General features: G+C 34.5%; 1 protein-coding gene across 1 annotated transcript; it reads right to left on the bottom strand.

Annotated features, from left to right (window-relative positions):
* Nucleotides 1-770: 770 nt before the first annotated feature.
* On the bottom strand, nt 771-10,706 carry LOC133682614 (cysteine-tryptophan domain-containing zinc finger protein 7-like). The gene is made up of 12 exons (XM_062106033.1): nt 10,082-10,706; nt 9,169-9,241; nt 8,932-9,062; nt 8,420-8,800; nt 6,984-8,314; nt 6,430-6,848; nt 4,531-6,344; nt 4,302-4,453; nt 3,445-3,605; nt 2,517-2,677; nt 1,269-2,129; nt 771-1,141 (listed from the first exon to the last, which is right to left on the bottom strand). The coding sequence occupies exons 1-11, from the start codon at nt 10,256-10,258 to the stop codon at nt 1,935-1,937; spliced, it is 4,995 nt and encodes a 1,664-aa protein (XP_061962017.1). The 5' UTR covers nt 10,259-10,706; the 3' UTR covers nt 771-1,141; nt 1,269-1,934.
* Nucleotides 10,707-19,874: the final 9,168 nt, after the last annotated feature.

Genomic DNA, 19,874 nt, shown 5'->3' with positions numbered 1-19,874 from the left:
TACGTTTCAAAAGTGTTTTTGAACAAAATTAATTTTTTTTATTTTTTCTTTGATTCAAATTAATTTTTTTATGGTTTTAAATTATTTTGATGTGTTGATATAAAAAATAATTTTTAAAAAATAAAAAATATATTATTTTGATATATTTTTAAATAAAAATTATTTTTAAAAACAACCACAACCAGTACATGCCACCGCCAAACCAATTCAATATCTTGCCACAAATTTATTTACTGGTTCTTTGGAAGGCAAAATTCCTGTGTAAATTATTTATTTTTGTCCTTGTATTTTTAATCAATCAACGCTCATGTTCTTTGAATTTGTTAAATTAAATCTTCTTTTCGATTTTTTTTTCTTTCAATAAGCTAACTTCTTTTAAATCTCAATATTAACTGTACATATAGATTATTAAATATTTTTCACATGACCTTCCTTTCTATATTCATATAGGTTTGTTTATCACCCAGTAAAATTGTCTTATAAAATATATTAAAAATAGATAGATGATGACTTCTACATGTTTAAAACTAAATAAATCTAAATAATAAGTCATATAGTAAATGAGAATATCTAATAACGCAACATATTATTAGCATACATTGAAACTTGACAAAAAATTAGTCATTAATTGAACAATTTTACAGAGAACATAAAAAATTATTTAAAAAAATTAAAAACACGAGGATAAAAATGAACAATTAACACAGATGATGGATAAATTTATGGTACATGCCTAAGTCAAATACCCAATGTGTTTTTTTTTAAAAAAAAAATGATAAATATTCATGTATCTACATTTCCTTCCTGCGTGGATTCGACTCTGTTCTACAAAAGTGGGGGAGTATATCCAATATTTTAAAGATCAGCACAAACATGCATGCATCTACGCATAACAGCCGCTACAAAGGAGAGGGGGAGGGAGAGAGAGAGTCAGAGGTGATCACACACTAGAACAATGAACAATCCAACTAATGTTTACAGCTATTGTCAACCCACAAACCTTCCAGGGCATAACCTCGTCTCATGCAACAGTTATGTTATTTTTCCACCATTAACTCTCCAACTTCTACCTAATATCTCTCTATTAACTAAAGGGAAAAAAATGGTTCAAACTGCAATTACAGAAGCTCAAGAGGGTAACCTGCAAAAACGAAGAAAAAATAGAATAAAAATAGATGATTGAGAAGAACGGAAAACAAAATCCTGCTCATTGAATGGGAGAAATAATAAAAAAAAAAAAGATGAAGGAAAAGAGTAGGGTAGCCAACCTGAGAATGCCCTGTCATCTTTACATGGTGCTTGGACCGAAGAAAGAGTGGTCTCTGACGGTCAAATTGAGACCATGATGTTAGCGGCGCCTATATTACAATTTTTCCTCAAAATGTCTTCCAATGAGTTGTAAATAGCAAATTAACACGATGGCAAAACGAGAACTCCATCCAGGAAAAATAAAAAACAATCTCCATAAAAATGGGATCCTCTGGTTTTCAGAATTCTACAATCCCACGTAAATTATAGTCGGGGATCTCTACCCTTATCCATTATTTCTCAAAGCACAACCATTTTGGACCATAAAACTTCCTTATTTCTACAGTCTCCAAATTCTCTCTTCTGCAGAAGTCTCGTGAATCGATAGTCCTCGGTTCTACTCTTGAAATGGCTCAAGTGAGGTCACTGTCTGCATCAGAGGGCAGCTGAAGTATGATTAAAATGAATATACTCAAAAGTCCAAAATTATCCTGTAGTATACACATGTACAAAGAGCACCGAGATGGCATCTTGCTGATAATTGATCCCTCAAAAGACATATCAAGCACCGCAACAGAGAGATCAGGGTGCCTTCTTTCGTTTCCTTAAAGGCCAAACCCCAAGAATACAGCAACAAATCAAAAAGTCGTCCAAGGTTGTTATCATCTCCACCACAACCGGACACATTAGCGGCTAATAGCTTCAATTGCAAGCCGCACCAAACGTAGTAGTCCCTCCACATCTTGGAAGTTAAAATCAAGAGCTGTTTTAATGGAAGAAATGCCATCTCCACATCGGGCCTCTCCCAAGCTGACATTAGCTGCTGCGAAAGCAAGGTGTGACTTTCTAGAGGCTTCCATTGCAGAATTTACATCCTGTGCCTGCAAAATTACATTTAATAACGCTGCCATTCCTAAACATCTCATATGGATGTAAAGTTGTGAATCAAATCATGGAGCACCAGCTGCTGTAATATATGAAAGCAGAATTGCATGGGTTGATTAACTCAAACACTGACACCAACGAGTTACAATTTCATGGCCTATGGTGCATAGAAGAATAAAAGGGATGATCTTGTATCAGAAAGGAAACACTAATCAATATACATTTTTCCCAACCAAACTTTCTGCAGGTTGTCATCAAAACATATTCCTTGGCCGATATCTTCATATTCCAATGCTCAAAGTTATGTTCTAAAGCGAATTCTTCTATGAGAAAATCAATCGACAAGTTGAGCTTTTTCTAACACAAAATCTGAATATACTTACAAATCTGAGCAATCGCACGAAGTTGGGACGATTCCGTGCAGCAATAATGTGACTTCCAATTACTTGAGGAGAGCTTACGCCTTTGGTTAAGGGAACCTTGTCTGCTATTGTCGTGTGGTTCAGGTTATCAATATCAGAGGCAGAAGAAGAAGGTGATTCACCTATAAATTATGAAACAAGTGTGGCATCAAAGCAATTCATAAGCACCCATCGAATGGCCACATTAAGCATTAGGAAAAGCTAAAAGCCCAAAGAGTGACAAAATGTTTATATGACAAATGAAATACGAGAAATTTAGGTGAAGCACCCGAGGATACAATATTTATACATGACAACATATATCAATGCAAAAGCATAAATTAAGCACACATGAAACTTGGACACCCTTTCTTAAGAATCAAACGATTCCTTTGAGACTTAGTGTGGAAACTGAGAGCTGAATATATTGATGCATCGAACAAGTGACACAGAAATGCCATCCGTGTGTCTCTGGCAACATATTTAACAGCCCACCCCCACTCAACAGGAACACTAGAGAAATGAAAATGAATTTACTTGGATTGTTTTGGCAACACTGGAACCATGTTCGAAAATTATCAGAAGTGTATGCTATTCTTGTGTAAGAAATCCAAGAGGTCTGGTTCCAATCAGTGTCATACTTAAGATGAACAGTTTCCCAGCCTATGAGTTGATAAACTAAAAGCTCTTGTATGAAGTGCCAGGTGGTTTGGTCACCTAATAAATTTTGAAAAGCCAAACACAAGTCCAAGGAAAACAGTGACTAATTGTCGTGTGATAGCCACAAGATTAAAGTAGCAGCAGGATTTATATATATGTACACACACACACACACACATATAAATATCAGGAGAAAGAACTCTAATTTAATGTAAGATTAACGTAGAGATCATGGCTTGTTTCTAATTACCTGGAGGAATAATTTGTAAAGCCATCTGCAATTCATGTCGATCTCTGTTTGCAGTGGTATGTGAGGAATAAATTGCCCTCATGTATGCAACCTCCATGCATTTGTAGGCCAGAGCAGCAGCAGCCATGTCTTTGGATTTCTCATATTCGTGAGCACAAAACCTAAAAACATCAAGAGGTTTAGCAAAGGAAGGTAGCAGGGTAGCAGCAGGAACTCATTTTTTCCCATCAGAAATGAAATCATCAACGGAAAATGCAATAACAAAAGTCACAAAAACTCCTGGAAGAGATATATCCAGGAAACTGAATTCAAGTTGGAAAATATGTTTGAGAAGTCAAAGAACAGACTAACACCCAAAATGGGACAGCTAAGAGCTGTGGCTCGCATAGCATGACACATATGCTATGTAGTCAAGTCATGAAAGTATTTCCATACAATACCCTATAAGGAACAAATACAAAACACTAATGCAACAAATAAAAACAATTCCCATTCCAATTATTAAGTGGAAAGAGAATTCTGTAGTTAGAAAGGAAAGAAAAATGTCACGCAAAAGGCCAAGCTAACCTAAGCAGAGAGCTGTTTATAGTTGAATCCAAGCTGGAATATATAAACCCAACATAATGAAAGTAAGCAAGACACAAATTCATGGCACCTGCATTTCCAGCATCTATGTGGCCAGTTCTAACTACTTAAACAACAAGAGTTTCCGTGTTGCAAGTTTAAACAGTTAAACAAACAAACAGAAAAGGCATGATTCCATGGTTCTGAAAACACTTAAGCCCCCACCCCACCCCACCCCACCCACCAAAAGAAACAAAAGAAGTCCCTTCGTCAAGTCCTATACGCTGACTTACTCGCACAGTTTCGCAGTGCTGCTGTAAACTTGCATTGGCTCTCCATTTTTGGCACTCTCACCACTACAGATTTCCAACAGAGATGCTCCATGAAGAAACTTCAGAGCTGCCTCGAAGTAAAGCCTTGTACTCTCAAGATTTGACCCGGCATTCTGCAGAAGGTAGTCAACATTGGAAAAGGTTGCATATCAAAAAGAAGACAAATTCTTAAAAGATCAACAGTAAAAACCTTGACACGATCAGCCATGTGTTTCATATTTGTAGCTTCTTTCAAAGCATTGTTAGCAGCCTGACTGGAGGAATCCCTTTTAACTGAACTTGGACCATCAAGATCCCTGACCCTGTGCCCATTTGATGAGGCATTTCTGGAACTGCTATGATGATGATGATTAATCCCATTTGGATCATTGACCTTTCTACTCTGTTTCAACTCCTTCATTTCAGTATTTTCCCCAGCAGAGGCATTAACAACCAACATATTGGCGCTGTTTCCTTGGTGAGATAAAGAATTTGGATGAGGGCTGCCAGCAAGTTTCTCATTTTGAGCTCCTCCAGAAGAAGGCAATGATCGTGTCGTCCCTCTATCAGAAGCCTTTTCATTATCTATCAGCACACTCTGCTTTGGAGTAGAGACTGCATCATGGTTGCGAGTAGCACCTACTTCAACATCTGAACCGCCGGGTCCCCTGACATTTAACTGATTCACTCTTTTACTGTTATCACTCAACACTTGTCCTTGATAGTCCTTCTTGTCAACATATCTGTCCTCATTTTCCTCAGGTTTGATCCCTAACTTCACTTCAGTCTTGTTTTTGCAATTTGTCGGTCTTACTTCATAGGAAGGTGCTTCTGCATTAAAGGAATTGGAAACCTTAACTTCATTTTCGAACTCAGAATTAAATTTCCTAGTCTTGTCCTTAGACCGTGAGGAGGAACCCTTTCCAGACTTCCTTGGACGCGACCCCTTCACAAGATGGTGATTTTCATTTTGTCTTTCATCATCATGGCATGGATCCAAAGCTGCCGGTTTGCTACGGTGAGGAGTGTTTTGGCTTAGAAAATCTACATCATTTGAGAGGTGGCCATCTGCAATATCTGGAGAAGGAACAATATGCACTAGAGTTTTTGCCTTCCTTGCTGTCCCAGATTGATCATTCCTACCATCATCTTCCCCATCTGAAAATCTTCTTGGGCCACCTGGGGCAAAGAAACCAGCATCAACAGAAGCATCTTTTTTGGTGACATTCTTTCTTGCCGATGCAGGTTTTTCTGGTTTTGAAACTCTCATAGGTGATGATGAAACTGATTCTACAGGCGAGCCTTTTGCATCAGGAAAATTGGATTTGGTTTTATGGGAACCAGAAACTTTGGACGAACTAGAATTAGCTGCCACATGTAAAGATCCAGAATCCCTCTTCAAAGAATCCACACCATCCAAGCTCCGCTGAGATAGGGTGCTCCCTAGGTCATGTCGTAGTTGCTGGTTCTTTCTATGACTACCTTTTTTGTCTGTTCTACCGTTGCTTTTACTTCCACTAGCCTCCTTCCCTTCGGACCTGGATACTCTGGGCTTCTTAACCTTCCTGTAGTCATTCTCACTGAACTCCTCCTTGGCCATGATATTACTATCCTGGAGATGATGCCCTGTGTTTGGAAGGGAATCTTGATAGAGTTGAGCATCATGACTTTCCTTCACTTTCCTCTTTTTTGTATCTCTATCATCACAGTTCCCCATATCCACAGACCCATTATCCAAGGAAGCGCGGACATCCTCCTTTGGATTTTTAGCAGAAAGTTGAGCCCAGTCCTTCTGATCATGCTTCATGTTCTTAGAAGTGCAATCATTGTATTTGGGTGGATTCTTCCCTGATGATGCCATAGCCAAACCATTGCTTGAAGGAGGACCCACCTTTTCAATTGCCCCACCATGATCAGACGTCCAATCTTCTGGAAAACCTTCAGTTCTGATTTTCTTAGAAGCTCTAAAACAATCTTGATCAGGGTCCCTTTTGCCTTTCCCCTTTGATCTCTTCGAACCACCACCTAGTGTTTGTTTTAGAAAATAAGTAAGTTTTATGCTTCAAGGAAAGGAAGTTTACGGCAGAAAAAGCTATTTTAAATCCAATACCTCGGTCAGAAAAGCTGTCCAGTCCTCTATGCTTATCTTTCGGCTTATGTTTGTGTTTCTCCGCAGCTAAATTAGACTTGCTCGGTTTCAAAGAATCAGGTTCGCTTACCACAAGAGCTGGTTTCACATCATTTAAGCCTCTATTTGTCACTGGCGCATGTAAGCTTTTCTTTGTATGGTTTGACAACTGAATAGGTCCATCTTCTTTAGACATCACATTTGATAACTCTTTTGAACCATGCTTTTTTCTTCCACCAGGAAGTGCAGCTTGTGAACCAAAATTTTGGTGGCTCTGATCAGGATGCCAAACACCAGCCACAGTTTCTTTGGATATATCTCCACCAGAAGTGTTTTGTTTAAGAGATCGAGTTGCAAGGGTTGTTTCATCCTCACTAAAACTACACCGGTTCATACCAGGCCTAAGGCATTTATAATTTAAAAATCAAACATCAGAGGAAAAGGAAGAGGCATTAAACCAACACATTTTATCTCTAACTACTTGATATGAGAGGTTATTTCATTGTAACAAGTGTAAAATATAAAAGGGTACTTACAGCCAGTCAAGCATGCTACACAGCCACTTTTCAGGCAGGTCATCAGGATTTGTACGAGGTGGAAGAAGCCGCCATGTTTGACACTTGTCACAACAGACCCAATTATCTTCAGCAGGAGCAGTATCATTTATGGGCCCGTCTCCATTGTGCAAAGCACCAGTTGAAGCAGGTTTAGGAAATGCTTCAGATGTTAACAGGTTATCCACTTTCTTACTGCTTGATCTTTCCTTGGATGTGCTGTTAGTTCCATGTGTGCCCAATTCAACCATTTCAAAGTCCTCCAGCCTATCCTCATAACTCTTTACCAACGTACTCATTCGGAATTCTTCTTGTTCTGGTTCCATGTCCCCAAAAAACTCTCTATATCTATCCCCAGCTTTTCCAGAATTCTTTTGTAATTTCAAGTCTTCCGACTCTACTTTAGTTGTATAATTGTCAGCATAACTGCTCTTCTTATTTTTCGGTGCCAAAGACGAGTTAAGCCTCAAACTCTCTTTTGGCGCCTCAGCAACTACAGTGCCGTGACTTTGACTTCCCTTTAGTTTTTTTTTCCCCTCAGAAGAGGACTCCTTAGCATGAGGTAACTTCATACCTTCCTGTTCATACGACATAGCTTTCTCATCAGCATTCTGCTTGGCAGGTTCTGTTGGAGCCTGATTTTGAGCCTTCCTCCCCTTTGAAACATTCGAGTCAATTTTGACTGATTCATGAGGCTTTTCTCCTTTGCGATGGCCGTCTTTCCTTGGGGAGACTGAATCACTGCCAAGACTAATAGCTTTTCTATCTTCCCAAACCTTTCCAGAGGACTTGGATTTGGAATTCTTGATCGACCCATTTTCTTGAGTGAATACTGGCACTGGTAATTCCTCTTTTGTTAGACCAGAAAAACCTTTGTCACTCATCACTCCCTTGGACACGTTAGATGCCCTAACCATTCCCTTTGAAGTGCCAACAACAGCAGAATATGAATTTGACAAAAGTGGAAGCTTTAAGGTATTAGAAACAAGCTCCTCACAAGCAAAGGTGTCAAGTTCTATCTCCTTTGATATAACACCAACACCAATCCCAGAATCCTTATTAATATCACTCTTTGATTCCGCTGAAAGTTCATTTCTTGCCATTGACTTTATTTTCTTCTCTCCAAACATTGTCCCATCACCCTTTACAGAGCTAGACCCATTCACTACAATGCAAGAATTTTCAGGACCAAACCTTGGAACAGACAAGCATCCACTGTCTTTAATAAATTTTTCCATCTCTTTCAGATGGAGAAGTTCATCAGGAAGAGGTGATAGCAGCAGAGCTCCATGCACCGGAAAAGATGTCATTATCTGCTCAATCACAGAATAAAAAGAAACACATTCTCATCACTGCCAAGTGCCAACACAAAGTGGAGTTATACACGACAGGTTAAAACTTGCAGGGAGATGACTTACCTGAAGAATATAATTAGGAGATTCCAGATGAGCATCTTGAGGATCATGAGACATCCCTTCACTTTCAGAGGGGCTGTCATCCATTGAGGAAGATGGTGAGACATCAAGCCCAAGACCACTGTAGATTGCAGCATTTTTCTGTGTCAACAAGTTATCGGAACCGACTTTGATTCGAACTTTCAGCATCTTCTGTAAACTAGCAGATTTCCTGTTTACACATTCATCTCTAGGAACAAGTTCCTCAGCAAAATGAGTGGATGGCACACATGCTTCTTGTTTAACCGTCTCATTCAAGGAGGATGTTGTTTTCAATACTGTAGAAGGTTCAAGTCTTAGTGATTGAGATGCAGTTGACGAAGATACAGAGCTCCGGCGGCCACCCTGTTTTAAGAACAAATATTAAAATGTTCAAGATGGTAACTCCAAGGTAGACCAAGATTTAGTTAAAAGTTCCTTCTTTAAATCAATTATTAACAAGTGATATGCTCGATAATGAAAATATATATGTCTACCTCCAGTTGCAAATTGTTTGGAGATCTAGATGCATTGCGATGTTGAATTTTTGGTGAGGTCCTTGGGTGGGACCAACCAGGAGACCGCTGATAGGTAGGTAAAAATGAACCATAACCACCAAACTTGGCCCCTGTAGAAAAGTAAACATCCAGATACAATAAATATCAAGATATGGACTCTATTAATGCAGTTGTTTTAGCTTATATTAACCACACTTCTGCAGTATGTTGACTTACCCAAGTTCTCAGCCGAAACTCCACCTTCAAAATCTTTTTGAAAGTGTCCCAAGACATCTTGCAGTTTTTCATCCTTGAAAGAGATAAATAGAAGAAAGCAGTTGCAGATCAGGGAGGAAGGAAAGTACAGATATAAACAGGTTTTGTACTAATGGAAATGCCAACAATTGAAAGATGTGCAACCTTTGGAATAAAAAACAGTCCATACATCTCGCATTGTATACCTAGGTGCCACGAATTTCAACTAATTTTGTGAGGCAATTATGTAACAGGAACCTAACACAAGTGAATTAAGAATGTTGACTTGTGGTTCTAATCCAGATATGGAAACCTAAAATTCAAGCATTCAAAATTTAGATGATCGGTTTCATGCCACTTAAGTGTCAGGCTAAAGTTTCCAAAAGCATCATTTTTTACACTTGCATGTATTTGCAGGGTCCATAACTGAGTACTGCTTTACAATAACTGAACAAGCTCAACATATGTTTCATGTCTCCATAAAAATGAAGAGGCCAAAACACAAACATTTCTCCATTCACTTGGTAGGTCAAAATAAGCCAAAACACCATGTCTATACATCTAAAGCCAACAAAACCTTAGCACTAAATGAAAACCTACTAATTTCATCTATATTTCTCTAACTAAACACAATCAAAACCCAGAGCAACTGTTTTTTCAAAGACCAGAAAGGACATATTAATCAGATAAAAATTACCATACTTAACACTGTAAACAGCCAGAATTAAGACTTAACATCAAGTTTTGGATCTGAAGCATCGGAGAACAGCAACAAAATAAAGTCAACAGATGATATATATCACTAACAAAACCAAACCTTCACAAAATTAAAAAAAATAATAATAAATCAAACTTGAATTATTCTCACAGATATATATGGAAGAGAAAAACTTACTATGTAAGACAGAGCAATATCAGGGTCCATGCTCGCATCATAATCATCATCGTTGTTGTTAATATTATGGTAAGAGCAGGCCTCCCCTTCTTCAAGCTCGGTATCTTCCATCTCTCTCTCGCTGCCAAACCCTATCCCTAGGTCCTCTCTCCCATCTCTCCTCCCCAGAGAAATCATCAAACAGCAACAACACCAACAAAATGTAAAACTAAAATAAAATAATAATTTAAGCTCATGAATTCATAATTATCTCTCTACAATCCCAAACAAAAAAACCAAAGCCAACCCATTTCACAAAACCGAAAACCCACCACGGATTTCCAGTGAATTGGACCCGATCACTAAATTCAAATCGGTAACAACCGATGTTTGAATTTTATTGCCTTGAGAACTAATTATTTATTAAAGTTTTAAACAAATGATCTCAATAAAAACAAAAAAACAAAGAAATTGGATTGATTTAATGGGTGTGGGTTCTCGCTTGGGTGCGATCTCTGTAGCTAGAATCAATTACCCAGCACTTTCTCTCTCCCCCTCTCTGGTTTTTGGTGTCTACAGCAGCCGCGTCTTTTCTTTCTTTTTTCGTTTCTTATTTTGTTTTAATTCGTTTTTTTTATTTTGTTTTCGCATTAGAAGGAAATTGTTTGTTTATGTTATTTATTTATTTGGAAAAAGAGGAAGAAACAGGGCGATCTAACCACGGGAAGAGAAAAATAGAGACTAGTATTTACTCGACAATATCGTTTTTACACAGAATCTCAATTTAGTCCTTAAACCCATGTTTTCATTTCCAAGAAGGTCCTAGATCTTTAAATTTAATTAGATTGGTTCCAAACGTTTCAAGATATTCTCAAATGAGGTCTCTCTATCAAAGTTGTATTTCAGTCCATTTTCTCTGAAACGGGCAAAATATATTTTGGAGTGTGTGAGAATTAGTTTTAATTTTTTTAAAAATTTAATTTTTTTTATTTTCAATTATTTTTTTAGTATTTATAGATTGTTTTGAAATGTTAATGTCAAAAATAAATTTTCAAAAATAAAAAAAATATTTTAATATTTTTCTGAGAAAAAACACTTTAAAAAACAATCGTTAACACACATTTAAACACCATCTTCATTTCATCTTACATGAATTTCATCAAATACTTGTAATAATAATTTTTAGTTTTTGACAGCATTTTATGATTTTTATATTAATATTTTATTTATTGGTAATCAAAATTGATGATAACTTACTTTGAGTTGGGTTTTTTTTATCTTAAAAGTTTTTTTCCATTCGCTCTCCTATTTATAAATAGTATGCAAGACATTACTTTACATAAATCTAAATAACTATATTTCTAGTCATTTATTCATTATTCATTGATTGAAGTTAATAAAATGATAATTTTTTATTCAAATTTTTTTCATAAATAATACCTTTGTATTTATTTATAAATATTAGTAAATAAAAAAATATTTATTGTGTTTATATTTAAAACTATGTAATATGAAATTGATGTTGTTCTTTCAAGTCGATGTTGTTTTGGTACATAAATATGCACATCAAGCTTAAATATATTATTTCCATTGACTTTTTCATCAGTTTTTCTTCAAATCAATGCGTCCATGAAATATGAAATTAGATCTATACCGTTAAAAGAAATAGATAAGAGGATGCGATTGAGAGATTAGGAAAAATCTTGGTACGAGCTGATAAAGTTTATAGATTTGGGATGTAATTGAGAACGAGTATATAAGTCCAGGACTAAATTTAATTTTTTCCATTTTATGTTTATATTTTGATCCCTGTAGTTTGTTTTCCTACACCGAGCTTCCTTGTCTGAAATTTTATGTGGTCTTTGACTCAGTGTTAACCCACTTGCACTACTAGCGCGTGGATACATGCGTTTAGATTCATCTCCAGACAATTTTTAGCCAAGCCCTATCCATCTCAGGTTCTCAACTACCTTTAACTTAAATCCAGATTTGAGAAATTCGATTGTGTTGTTGTCTTACCTTTCTCGAATAAAATCCCCTGAAAAGAACTGGTCTGCTTTTAGGAGTTTTACTGTTTTTTTTTAATCCAGTCCTTTTTTTTCTATTTTTCTTATTTTTTATTTCAATTTTATTTTTTTAAGTATTTTTTTTTAACAATAATATGAGTTATTTACCCAATTAATTAGTTCATATTAGAGTAATTCTCGCACAATTTAATTTTAAATTCAAACTAAATAAAAAGTTGAGTTGAAAAGTTTTTTCTATTATTTTTATTTTTTTCTCAATTTCATCTTTAGAATTTTTTTTATTAGTTGGTCAAGTTATTTTTGAATCGACCAATTCTACAAAGTTACGTTGAGACAACTCTTATATAATTTAATTTTAAACTTAAATTAGAAAAGGAGTTAAGTATGAGGTTTTTATGTCAGTTTTATTTTTTTTTCTTAATTTTATCTTTGGATTTTTTTTTACAAATTAACCAAGTTGTTTTTGGATCGATCACGTCAAATGATCACAATGAGACAACTTCACGTGATTTAATTTTAAATTTAAATTATATAAGAAGTTAAGTCTAATGATTTTAAAGTTAATCCACTTGGACGATTTTAATCTTTATGATCTCAATGTTTTTTGTTATGTTGAATTTTTTTTAATCAAATCGGTATTGTTGCATGATCATGTAAACTAGTTATAACTATAGAGTGAAATATTATAATTTAATATATATATATATATATATATATATATATATATATTGAAATTTTTATGATTTTTTTTTGTTAAAATAAAGCTAAAGCAAATTTACATATGTTATTAGGTTTTCGTTTATAATCTTGGACTATATTTTTTTTATACCTAATAGATTTTCTCATTGTATGTGCAACTAAATGTAAGAAAAAAATTATTTGGTTGTTTATATATGTATATATATTTACCATAATACAATTTATTTAGAGGAATATAGCTAAAAACCATAATTTAATGTTATTAGATTTTATTCTAGTTACTGGAGGATAGATGTAATTGGCTTTAGGCTATATAATTAATGAGGAGTAGAGTCCTCTAGTTTCTAAATCCCCTCCGAATCTATTTTAAAATGTAAATTTGAAAATTTCAAGTGAATATCAATTACTAGGCATTGAGACGTGTCTTTGAAACCTCAAAGTAAATCCAACTTGTATATAATATAATACAAAACTTGCTAAGAAAACATTCCAATGTAATTAATGATAAAATAAATCAATATAGAAAACTTACAAGGAAGATATTCGCATTTATTTTAAGAAATATATGGAACTAATTTGATGCATGCAACCCGTAAAATGCTTTAAATAAAAGAAAATCGTATGCTATAGAACTTTGTCTGCATGGATTGTTGAGTCTGGGATGAAAGTACAAAAACTTGACTCTCAAATGACTATTTTAAATAATATACCACATAAAAAAAATATAAAATAAGGAATTTATTTATGTAAATCATTCCATTTTGCCTTATCAATTAAGATTTTTAAATCTTTGTTAATAAAATATTCAAGTTGAAGGTGACACGCTCAAATATGTTCTCAAGAGGATCTGCATAAATATTAATAATAAAAACCCTATATGTGCAGTTATTCATAAATAAACTATCTTTTAGACTAATATTTTGTCTTATATCTCTCTCTCTCTCTATATATATATATATATATATATTACAACGGATAGTTTTTGCGGTTGAATTTGTGAAGTTTTGAATTTTTTTATTTCAAATTAATTCACTTTTTTCTTTTTTGAAGGCGTTGAATTTCCAGGGGAAATTATCCTGTTCTAAGTATATCAGGGCGAGTATATTTTAAGAAGAGAAGAATTTACCTCTGATGATGTATCTCAAGGCTTGATGGGACTTGCAATAGAGTTTTTAAAGGGCGCGTGAGCCTCTGCCCCCTGAGGAAAGAGTGCTTGTCAGGTGGCGGAACCCATCATGTTAAAATCTTACCCGACATGAGTTTTCCTCGCCGTCTATTTCATTACATGAATTTGGATTTTCCTTTTTCCTTTTTCTTTTTCCCCACCTTTAACCGCGACGAGTGTATAATTTTGGAAATTTGACAAGTAGAAGTGAGTTACCCTGGTTGACCAAGATGAGAATATTTGGGGGTTTGGACTAATTTGCCCTTGTGGTTTAATTTTATTGTGCAAATCTTGGTGTGCTCGTCGCCGACCTCAGACCTGGGAGGCGAACAGTTCCTGTCATGTGGGGACAGCATTGGTTGGTTTTTAACATGCTTTAATTGCAATTTTTGTGCCCTCCTATCCAAATCTGCTGTGTCATGCCAGTTTTGCATTATTAATGGAGGAGTACCCGATTCATTCTCAAGAAAAGAAAAACCTCAAATCACAGGATTTATGAGATTCACAAGCATCGTATTTCCAGGTTTTTTGAAAGTGAATTCAATGAAGCTATTCTGCGAGAGTGCAAGATCAATGTTACTCTCTCTCACAAGCTTCATCAACCAAGGATTATGCTAAAATCAAAGAGAATGGAGCATGCTATATATGAACAATTAGACTATTGCATCGAGTACATGAAATCAAAAACAAAAACAAAAATAAACCACATGAGATATTTAGGAGGGGCAACACAAGTGAACAAGACTTAAAAAGATAGGTAACTTTTAAAAAATAATATAAATTATATTTTAAGATTTTATCTAACAGTTTAAATTTTTAATTTGAATTGTTTTTTTATATGATATCAGAGCCTTAACAGTTTAAATTTTATCTAACAGTTTAAACTTTTTATATGATATCAGAGCCTTAACAAGCAAGAGGTTACAAGTTCGAATCTTACTATCTTTATTTATTTGATAAAAATTAAGTATAAAATAATATGAGTTTATACAAGTTTTAAGTTCGAAGGGCTTTCAATTGAGGAAGTGTGTTAGAGAATAATATAAAACATATCTTAAGACCTCACCTAACAAACATATCTTAAAACCTCACCTAACAACTTAAACTTTTAAGTTGAATTGATTTTTTAACATTCTTGTGAGAGATTGCATATAATAAGAAATACTAAGAGCTTGTTTAGAAATGTGGTAGATATTGTTTTTATTAAAAAATAATATACATTATACATTAGAATCTCACATAAAGACTTTCTTTGACATTGTATTAGAGTTTTGATGATCAATAGTTATGGGTTTGAATCTTATCATCCTCATTTATTTGATAAAAATTAAGCACAAGATAATGCGAGTCTATACAAATTTCAAGTTTAAAAAGCTTTCATTTGAGGAAGTGTATTAGAGAATAATATAAATTATTTTTTAGAATTTATTCATGAAAAAATAACATTAATCTTTCTCTTCATTTAAAAAATCAAGGGGGTTGCATGAAGGTATTGGTATAGTTTTCCTCTGTTTTTTTTCCCCATACTTACAATTTTTTTGTCCTTCTATCATTTCCTAACAGTCGTTAATGTCAATTTATTACTCAGCATTCATGGTCAATTTATCCAGTGCTTCCCTTAGACCATACAGCATTTATAGTGCCTAGAGTCCTATATCAGACTTGTAAGAAAGCTCGATAAACTAACGCTGTAAAAAAATGGGGATTTTCAGGTGTTTGATTTTGAGCATGGCTGCAAGTCTGCCATATATTGCAATTACAGAAATCAAATGCAGGCTAATCGCAGGCAGGCACATTTACGCTAAGAGTTAATTCTTTGAGAAGGATGCCGGATATACATGCTCTTTAATGGGAGCATAAATTTGCTTGCCCTAAACCATAACACCTGTTCTCTCTTTAAAGCGACATCGATACTGATAAGACGCATAATAATAATAATAATAATAATAAATTCTCTTTCTGCACCAACTCAAATGGCTGGAATTCTAGCCCAATGACACCCATCGCCGACAGCTACAAGAAAATTGATAAATGTAAATAAAAATACTGACGGAAACAATATTACTGGTATATATGGGTAAATTTTATTTGTTAGTTTGTTTTAGTTATTTTTTTTTAAAAATTTGTTATATAAATATATGATTCATGGAAAGAATGTTTTATATTTTAAATAATGATTTATTTAATACGTATGTTAAAATAATAATTTATTTAATGAGTATGTTTTATATTTTGTCAATTTTATTGTTAAGTTTTTAATAAATATGAAGCCGGTTATGATAGAATCATCGAAAGAGCGAGAAATATTTTACTAGAATAGAATTGACATTTCTTTTGAGATTCTTTATATCCACTAAATAAGATTTTTTACGGGTATCAACTATAAATCACCTTGACCTGCTAGATACTAAGTATAAACTATTAATTACCTTGGTTAGAAAAAATAAATGAAATTACTAGAATTGTTACTAAATTACTTGGATTTTTTGGATTTCATCAAGAAAGAATTTATCCTTGCTCCTTTATCCCCTTTTTATATATGTGCAATTAAACTACCATTAGCTCTAATAACCGTCCATACCATTCTTTCTAAAATGGCTAGTAACTTCTTAAATGACAAGTCAATTTCTTTAATTTTTTTGGTTTTCTCTGCATTGAGTAATTTCTATAATTTGTTGGATGCTAATAAAATGGAAAAAAAGCAACAATGTAAAATAATTTGGTTTATATAGTTTTTTTTTTTTGCAAGATTTCTTAGAGACAAAAAATGCAGCTGAAAAGAAAGACGATTCATCGAGTTTTCCTTTTTGTTTGTCCTGTCTCAATTTCTCCACTCATTTTGGAACTATTTTATAGACTCTAATATAATATTTCTTGGGTTTATCAAAAATATTTATTGTTCTTACACGTGTTTTCTTCAATATTTCTTTTTGTATTTCTCAGCTAATTTAGGTGGCTGATGGGGTTCCAATGCTCTCTCATTCTTTGTAATTTTTTGCAAGTTGAATGGAATAAAGAAACAAGTGTTAGAATTGTGCAGCCAGAACTTTCTTATTCTTGAATTGAGATGGGACTCTGCTTATGTGAATAGATAAGCTTGTTAGTGGTCTTAGGTACACGAGATGAATACTGATTTTTCTTCTTGCTGCAATGAAGTAGTTCCCTCGGTAGCTAGCAGATTCTTGGTTGTTTCGTTAATTTGTTTAAAAGCATGGTATAATGCATGGCCAGATCACAATCACCAGAAGCATGAATAATAAATATTCTTTTCAAATTATAGATCATTGTTTAAGTTCATGGCATGTTAACATGTTCTGCAGAACTTCATAATAAACACAACATGGAAGCTTGAATGCTCCCTATTCACAGGGCGCTAAACTCATACTATTCTAAGTTGTGTTTACTGGCCCCAGTACAGATTTGTGACTGTACTGTGCTTACAAATTCATCGATGCTTCTTTTGATCAACAGAGATTTTTTTATTTATATTATAAATTCATCATGATCAGTTCTACTGAAGTGGCTTTAAATCTGCACTTTATATCCAACTCTGAAACTTTTTCCTTCATATTTTTTACAAGAAGACGGCAAACTATGGAGGGACAATCCGCGTTCATGCATGCCGAGTTTGGACAACTTCATGAATCTCTTCAATTGTGTTTTCAAAATAAATGTTAGATAATGTTGCTACGTAACCAAAATAAACAAAGCTTCGACCTTTATAAACGATAAATGTTATCTAAATGCTCATTCTGATGATCGATTTCAGTTTTAGGCCGCTTCTCCCACATGTCAACATTGCTACTTAATTTTCTACCTCAGCAGCAACATTAATACAAGGGAATGCTTTCATTTGCTGCCACGGAGAAAATAAACCCAATGAAAAAGCAGAGGCATTCCCCATCATCTTTTCCATAGAAAGGTAAGTTCCCCCACCATTGCTAGTGTTATATATATACTCCGTTGATCATTCAACAACTGACTTGCAAAGCGCCATCATCATCACTGAAGTAATTGCATTGAACTTTCTGGAAAGTAGATTTCTAACTTTTTATATTTATTTCATCGTGGAACACATTAATTTGTTACAAATTGCCTACGCATGCAAAGCCTTTTGTCAAGTTGAGCTTACATCTTACCCAATAAATATACACCGTTTGATCATAATGCGCCATGCTTTTGATAATTCAACTGTTTGCCGAACAATGTTCGCACTTTCTAATTCAGGTTTGCATCGATGTCCAGCTAGAAATGTCAATACCGAACAATAAATGCAATCACGCGGGCAAGTTGCTAGTTAATTTGGACTAGTTAAGGTTTCTTAAGAACAGTGAAAATAGAGAAAATTCATTTAAACACAAGTTATTATTATTATTATTATTATTATTTTAGAATAAGTCAAGATCCAAGTAAAACATAACTTGAAAATCCAAAACAAGCACAAAGCGTAATATATATGATGTAGAAAATCATAAAAAGACCTGAAAAACGCCTCTTGAAAACAAATTTAATCTGGCCTAAAAAACGGCATGTATCAGCTTCGTAAGGAGGCATAAATATAGAATACTTGATCACCTTTCGACCAATATATATGCAAGGACTCCGAATAGAAATGTGACCAAAACATTCATGTCGATTTGAAACTAAGGTATTTGTTTATCTTAGGTGCTTAATTACCTTTCGAACTTCTTTATATCCATGTGGTCTATATATGAACTCTCGAGTTTCCTGCTCTAAGGTTATCGCGACATTATTATTACATGTAATAACTTTTTAAATTAGTGGTTGGATCTATGACTTTCACGATCAGAATTTCGGCTGGCATGTACATTAATAATTTACATGTGGAAAATTCCATTCATTACACCCTTTGATTCTCGGAGTTAATAATATTCCATTCATTAACACTTAAATTTATTTTGTTCATGATTAATGTGTATTTGGACTGGCACGTTGCATATACGAATTTTATCGTTATCTATCAATATATATACTTTCGTTAATAAAATCAAATCTGTATTTGAGAAAATCCCGTCTTTTATCTTCTTGTTTAATTTGGAGTGTGTGTCTATATATATATATATATATATATATATATATATATATATATAGAGAGAGAGAGAGAGAGAGAGAGAGAGAGAACAGGCCTAGTGTTTGATAACACTTGCACATTGCATCCCAATGTGCTCATAATAAAATGGAGGACGAGGAGGGACCCGAGCAATTAAACACATTGAGGAATTGGAAGGCAAGAGGGTCCCGCTATAAGTAACGTGAAGGTTTTTGGGACGTTACTTTCTCATGGTGGTGCCCGTCCTATTGTCTTCTCTGAACGATTAAAAGGAAGCCAAAAGCAGTACATATCTTAATTTGACGGAATATCTTGATTGCAAGATTCCTAATCCCAATATTCTCTCTCTCACATTTTATTCGATTTGCAGATGTACGCGTTTTCTTCTTCATGGGCAGGGGTTAACAGTCCCGAGCCCCCATCACCAACATGAGTGATGGGTTCGGGATAAGGCATCTCGAGCCTATCTCGAGGTCCCCGTTTAGGGTCTCATCACCGACACAAGATCTTGGTTTGGGCTCAGGATTGAGCTTTGGGGGTCCCATCATCTTGTGCCCTTGTCTAGAGGCAGGGCCTCTATTACAAAATAACCTGAAACTTTCATGTTAACAGAGTCAATTTCCAGTTAAGACATGCCTATATTACAAAGAATTTTTTTTGGAATGAATATAATACAGAATTTCCAAAAGGTAGAATATACTCCACTCGACTAACCACATTGCTCACTCGATTCGATTTGACCCCCAAATAATTAGATATTGACGTGGGTGGTAAAGGGCTTGAAAAGGCTGGGATATTCGTCAGAATTGGAATCACACCGCCTCGAACTATCCAAGAGAAAAAGAAGAAACC

The sequence above is a fragment of the Populus nigra genome, chromosome 2, assembly GCF_951802175.1.
Source record: "Populus nigra chromosome 2, ddPopNigr1.1, whole genome shotgun sequence".
In the NCBI taxonomy this organism is placed as follows: Eukaryota; Viridiplantae; Streptophyta; class Magnoliopsida; order Malpighiales; family Salicaceae; genus Populus; species Populus nigra.
Note: the sequence above shows the minus strand (reverse complement) of the source record. Positions and strands in the feature narration are given on the sequence as shown.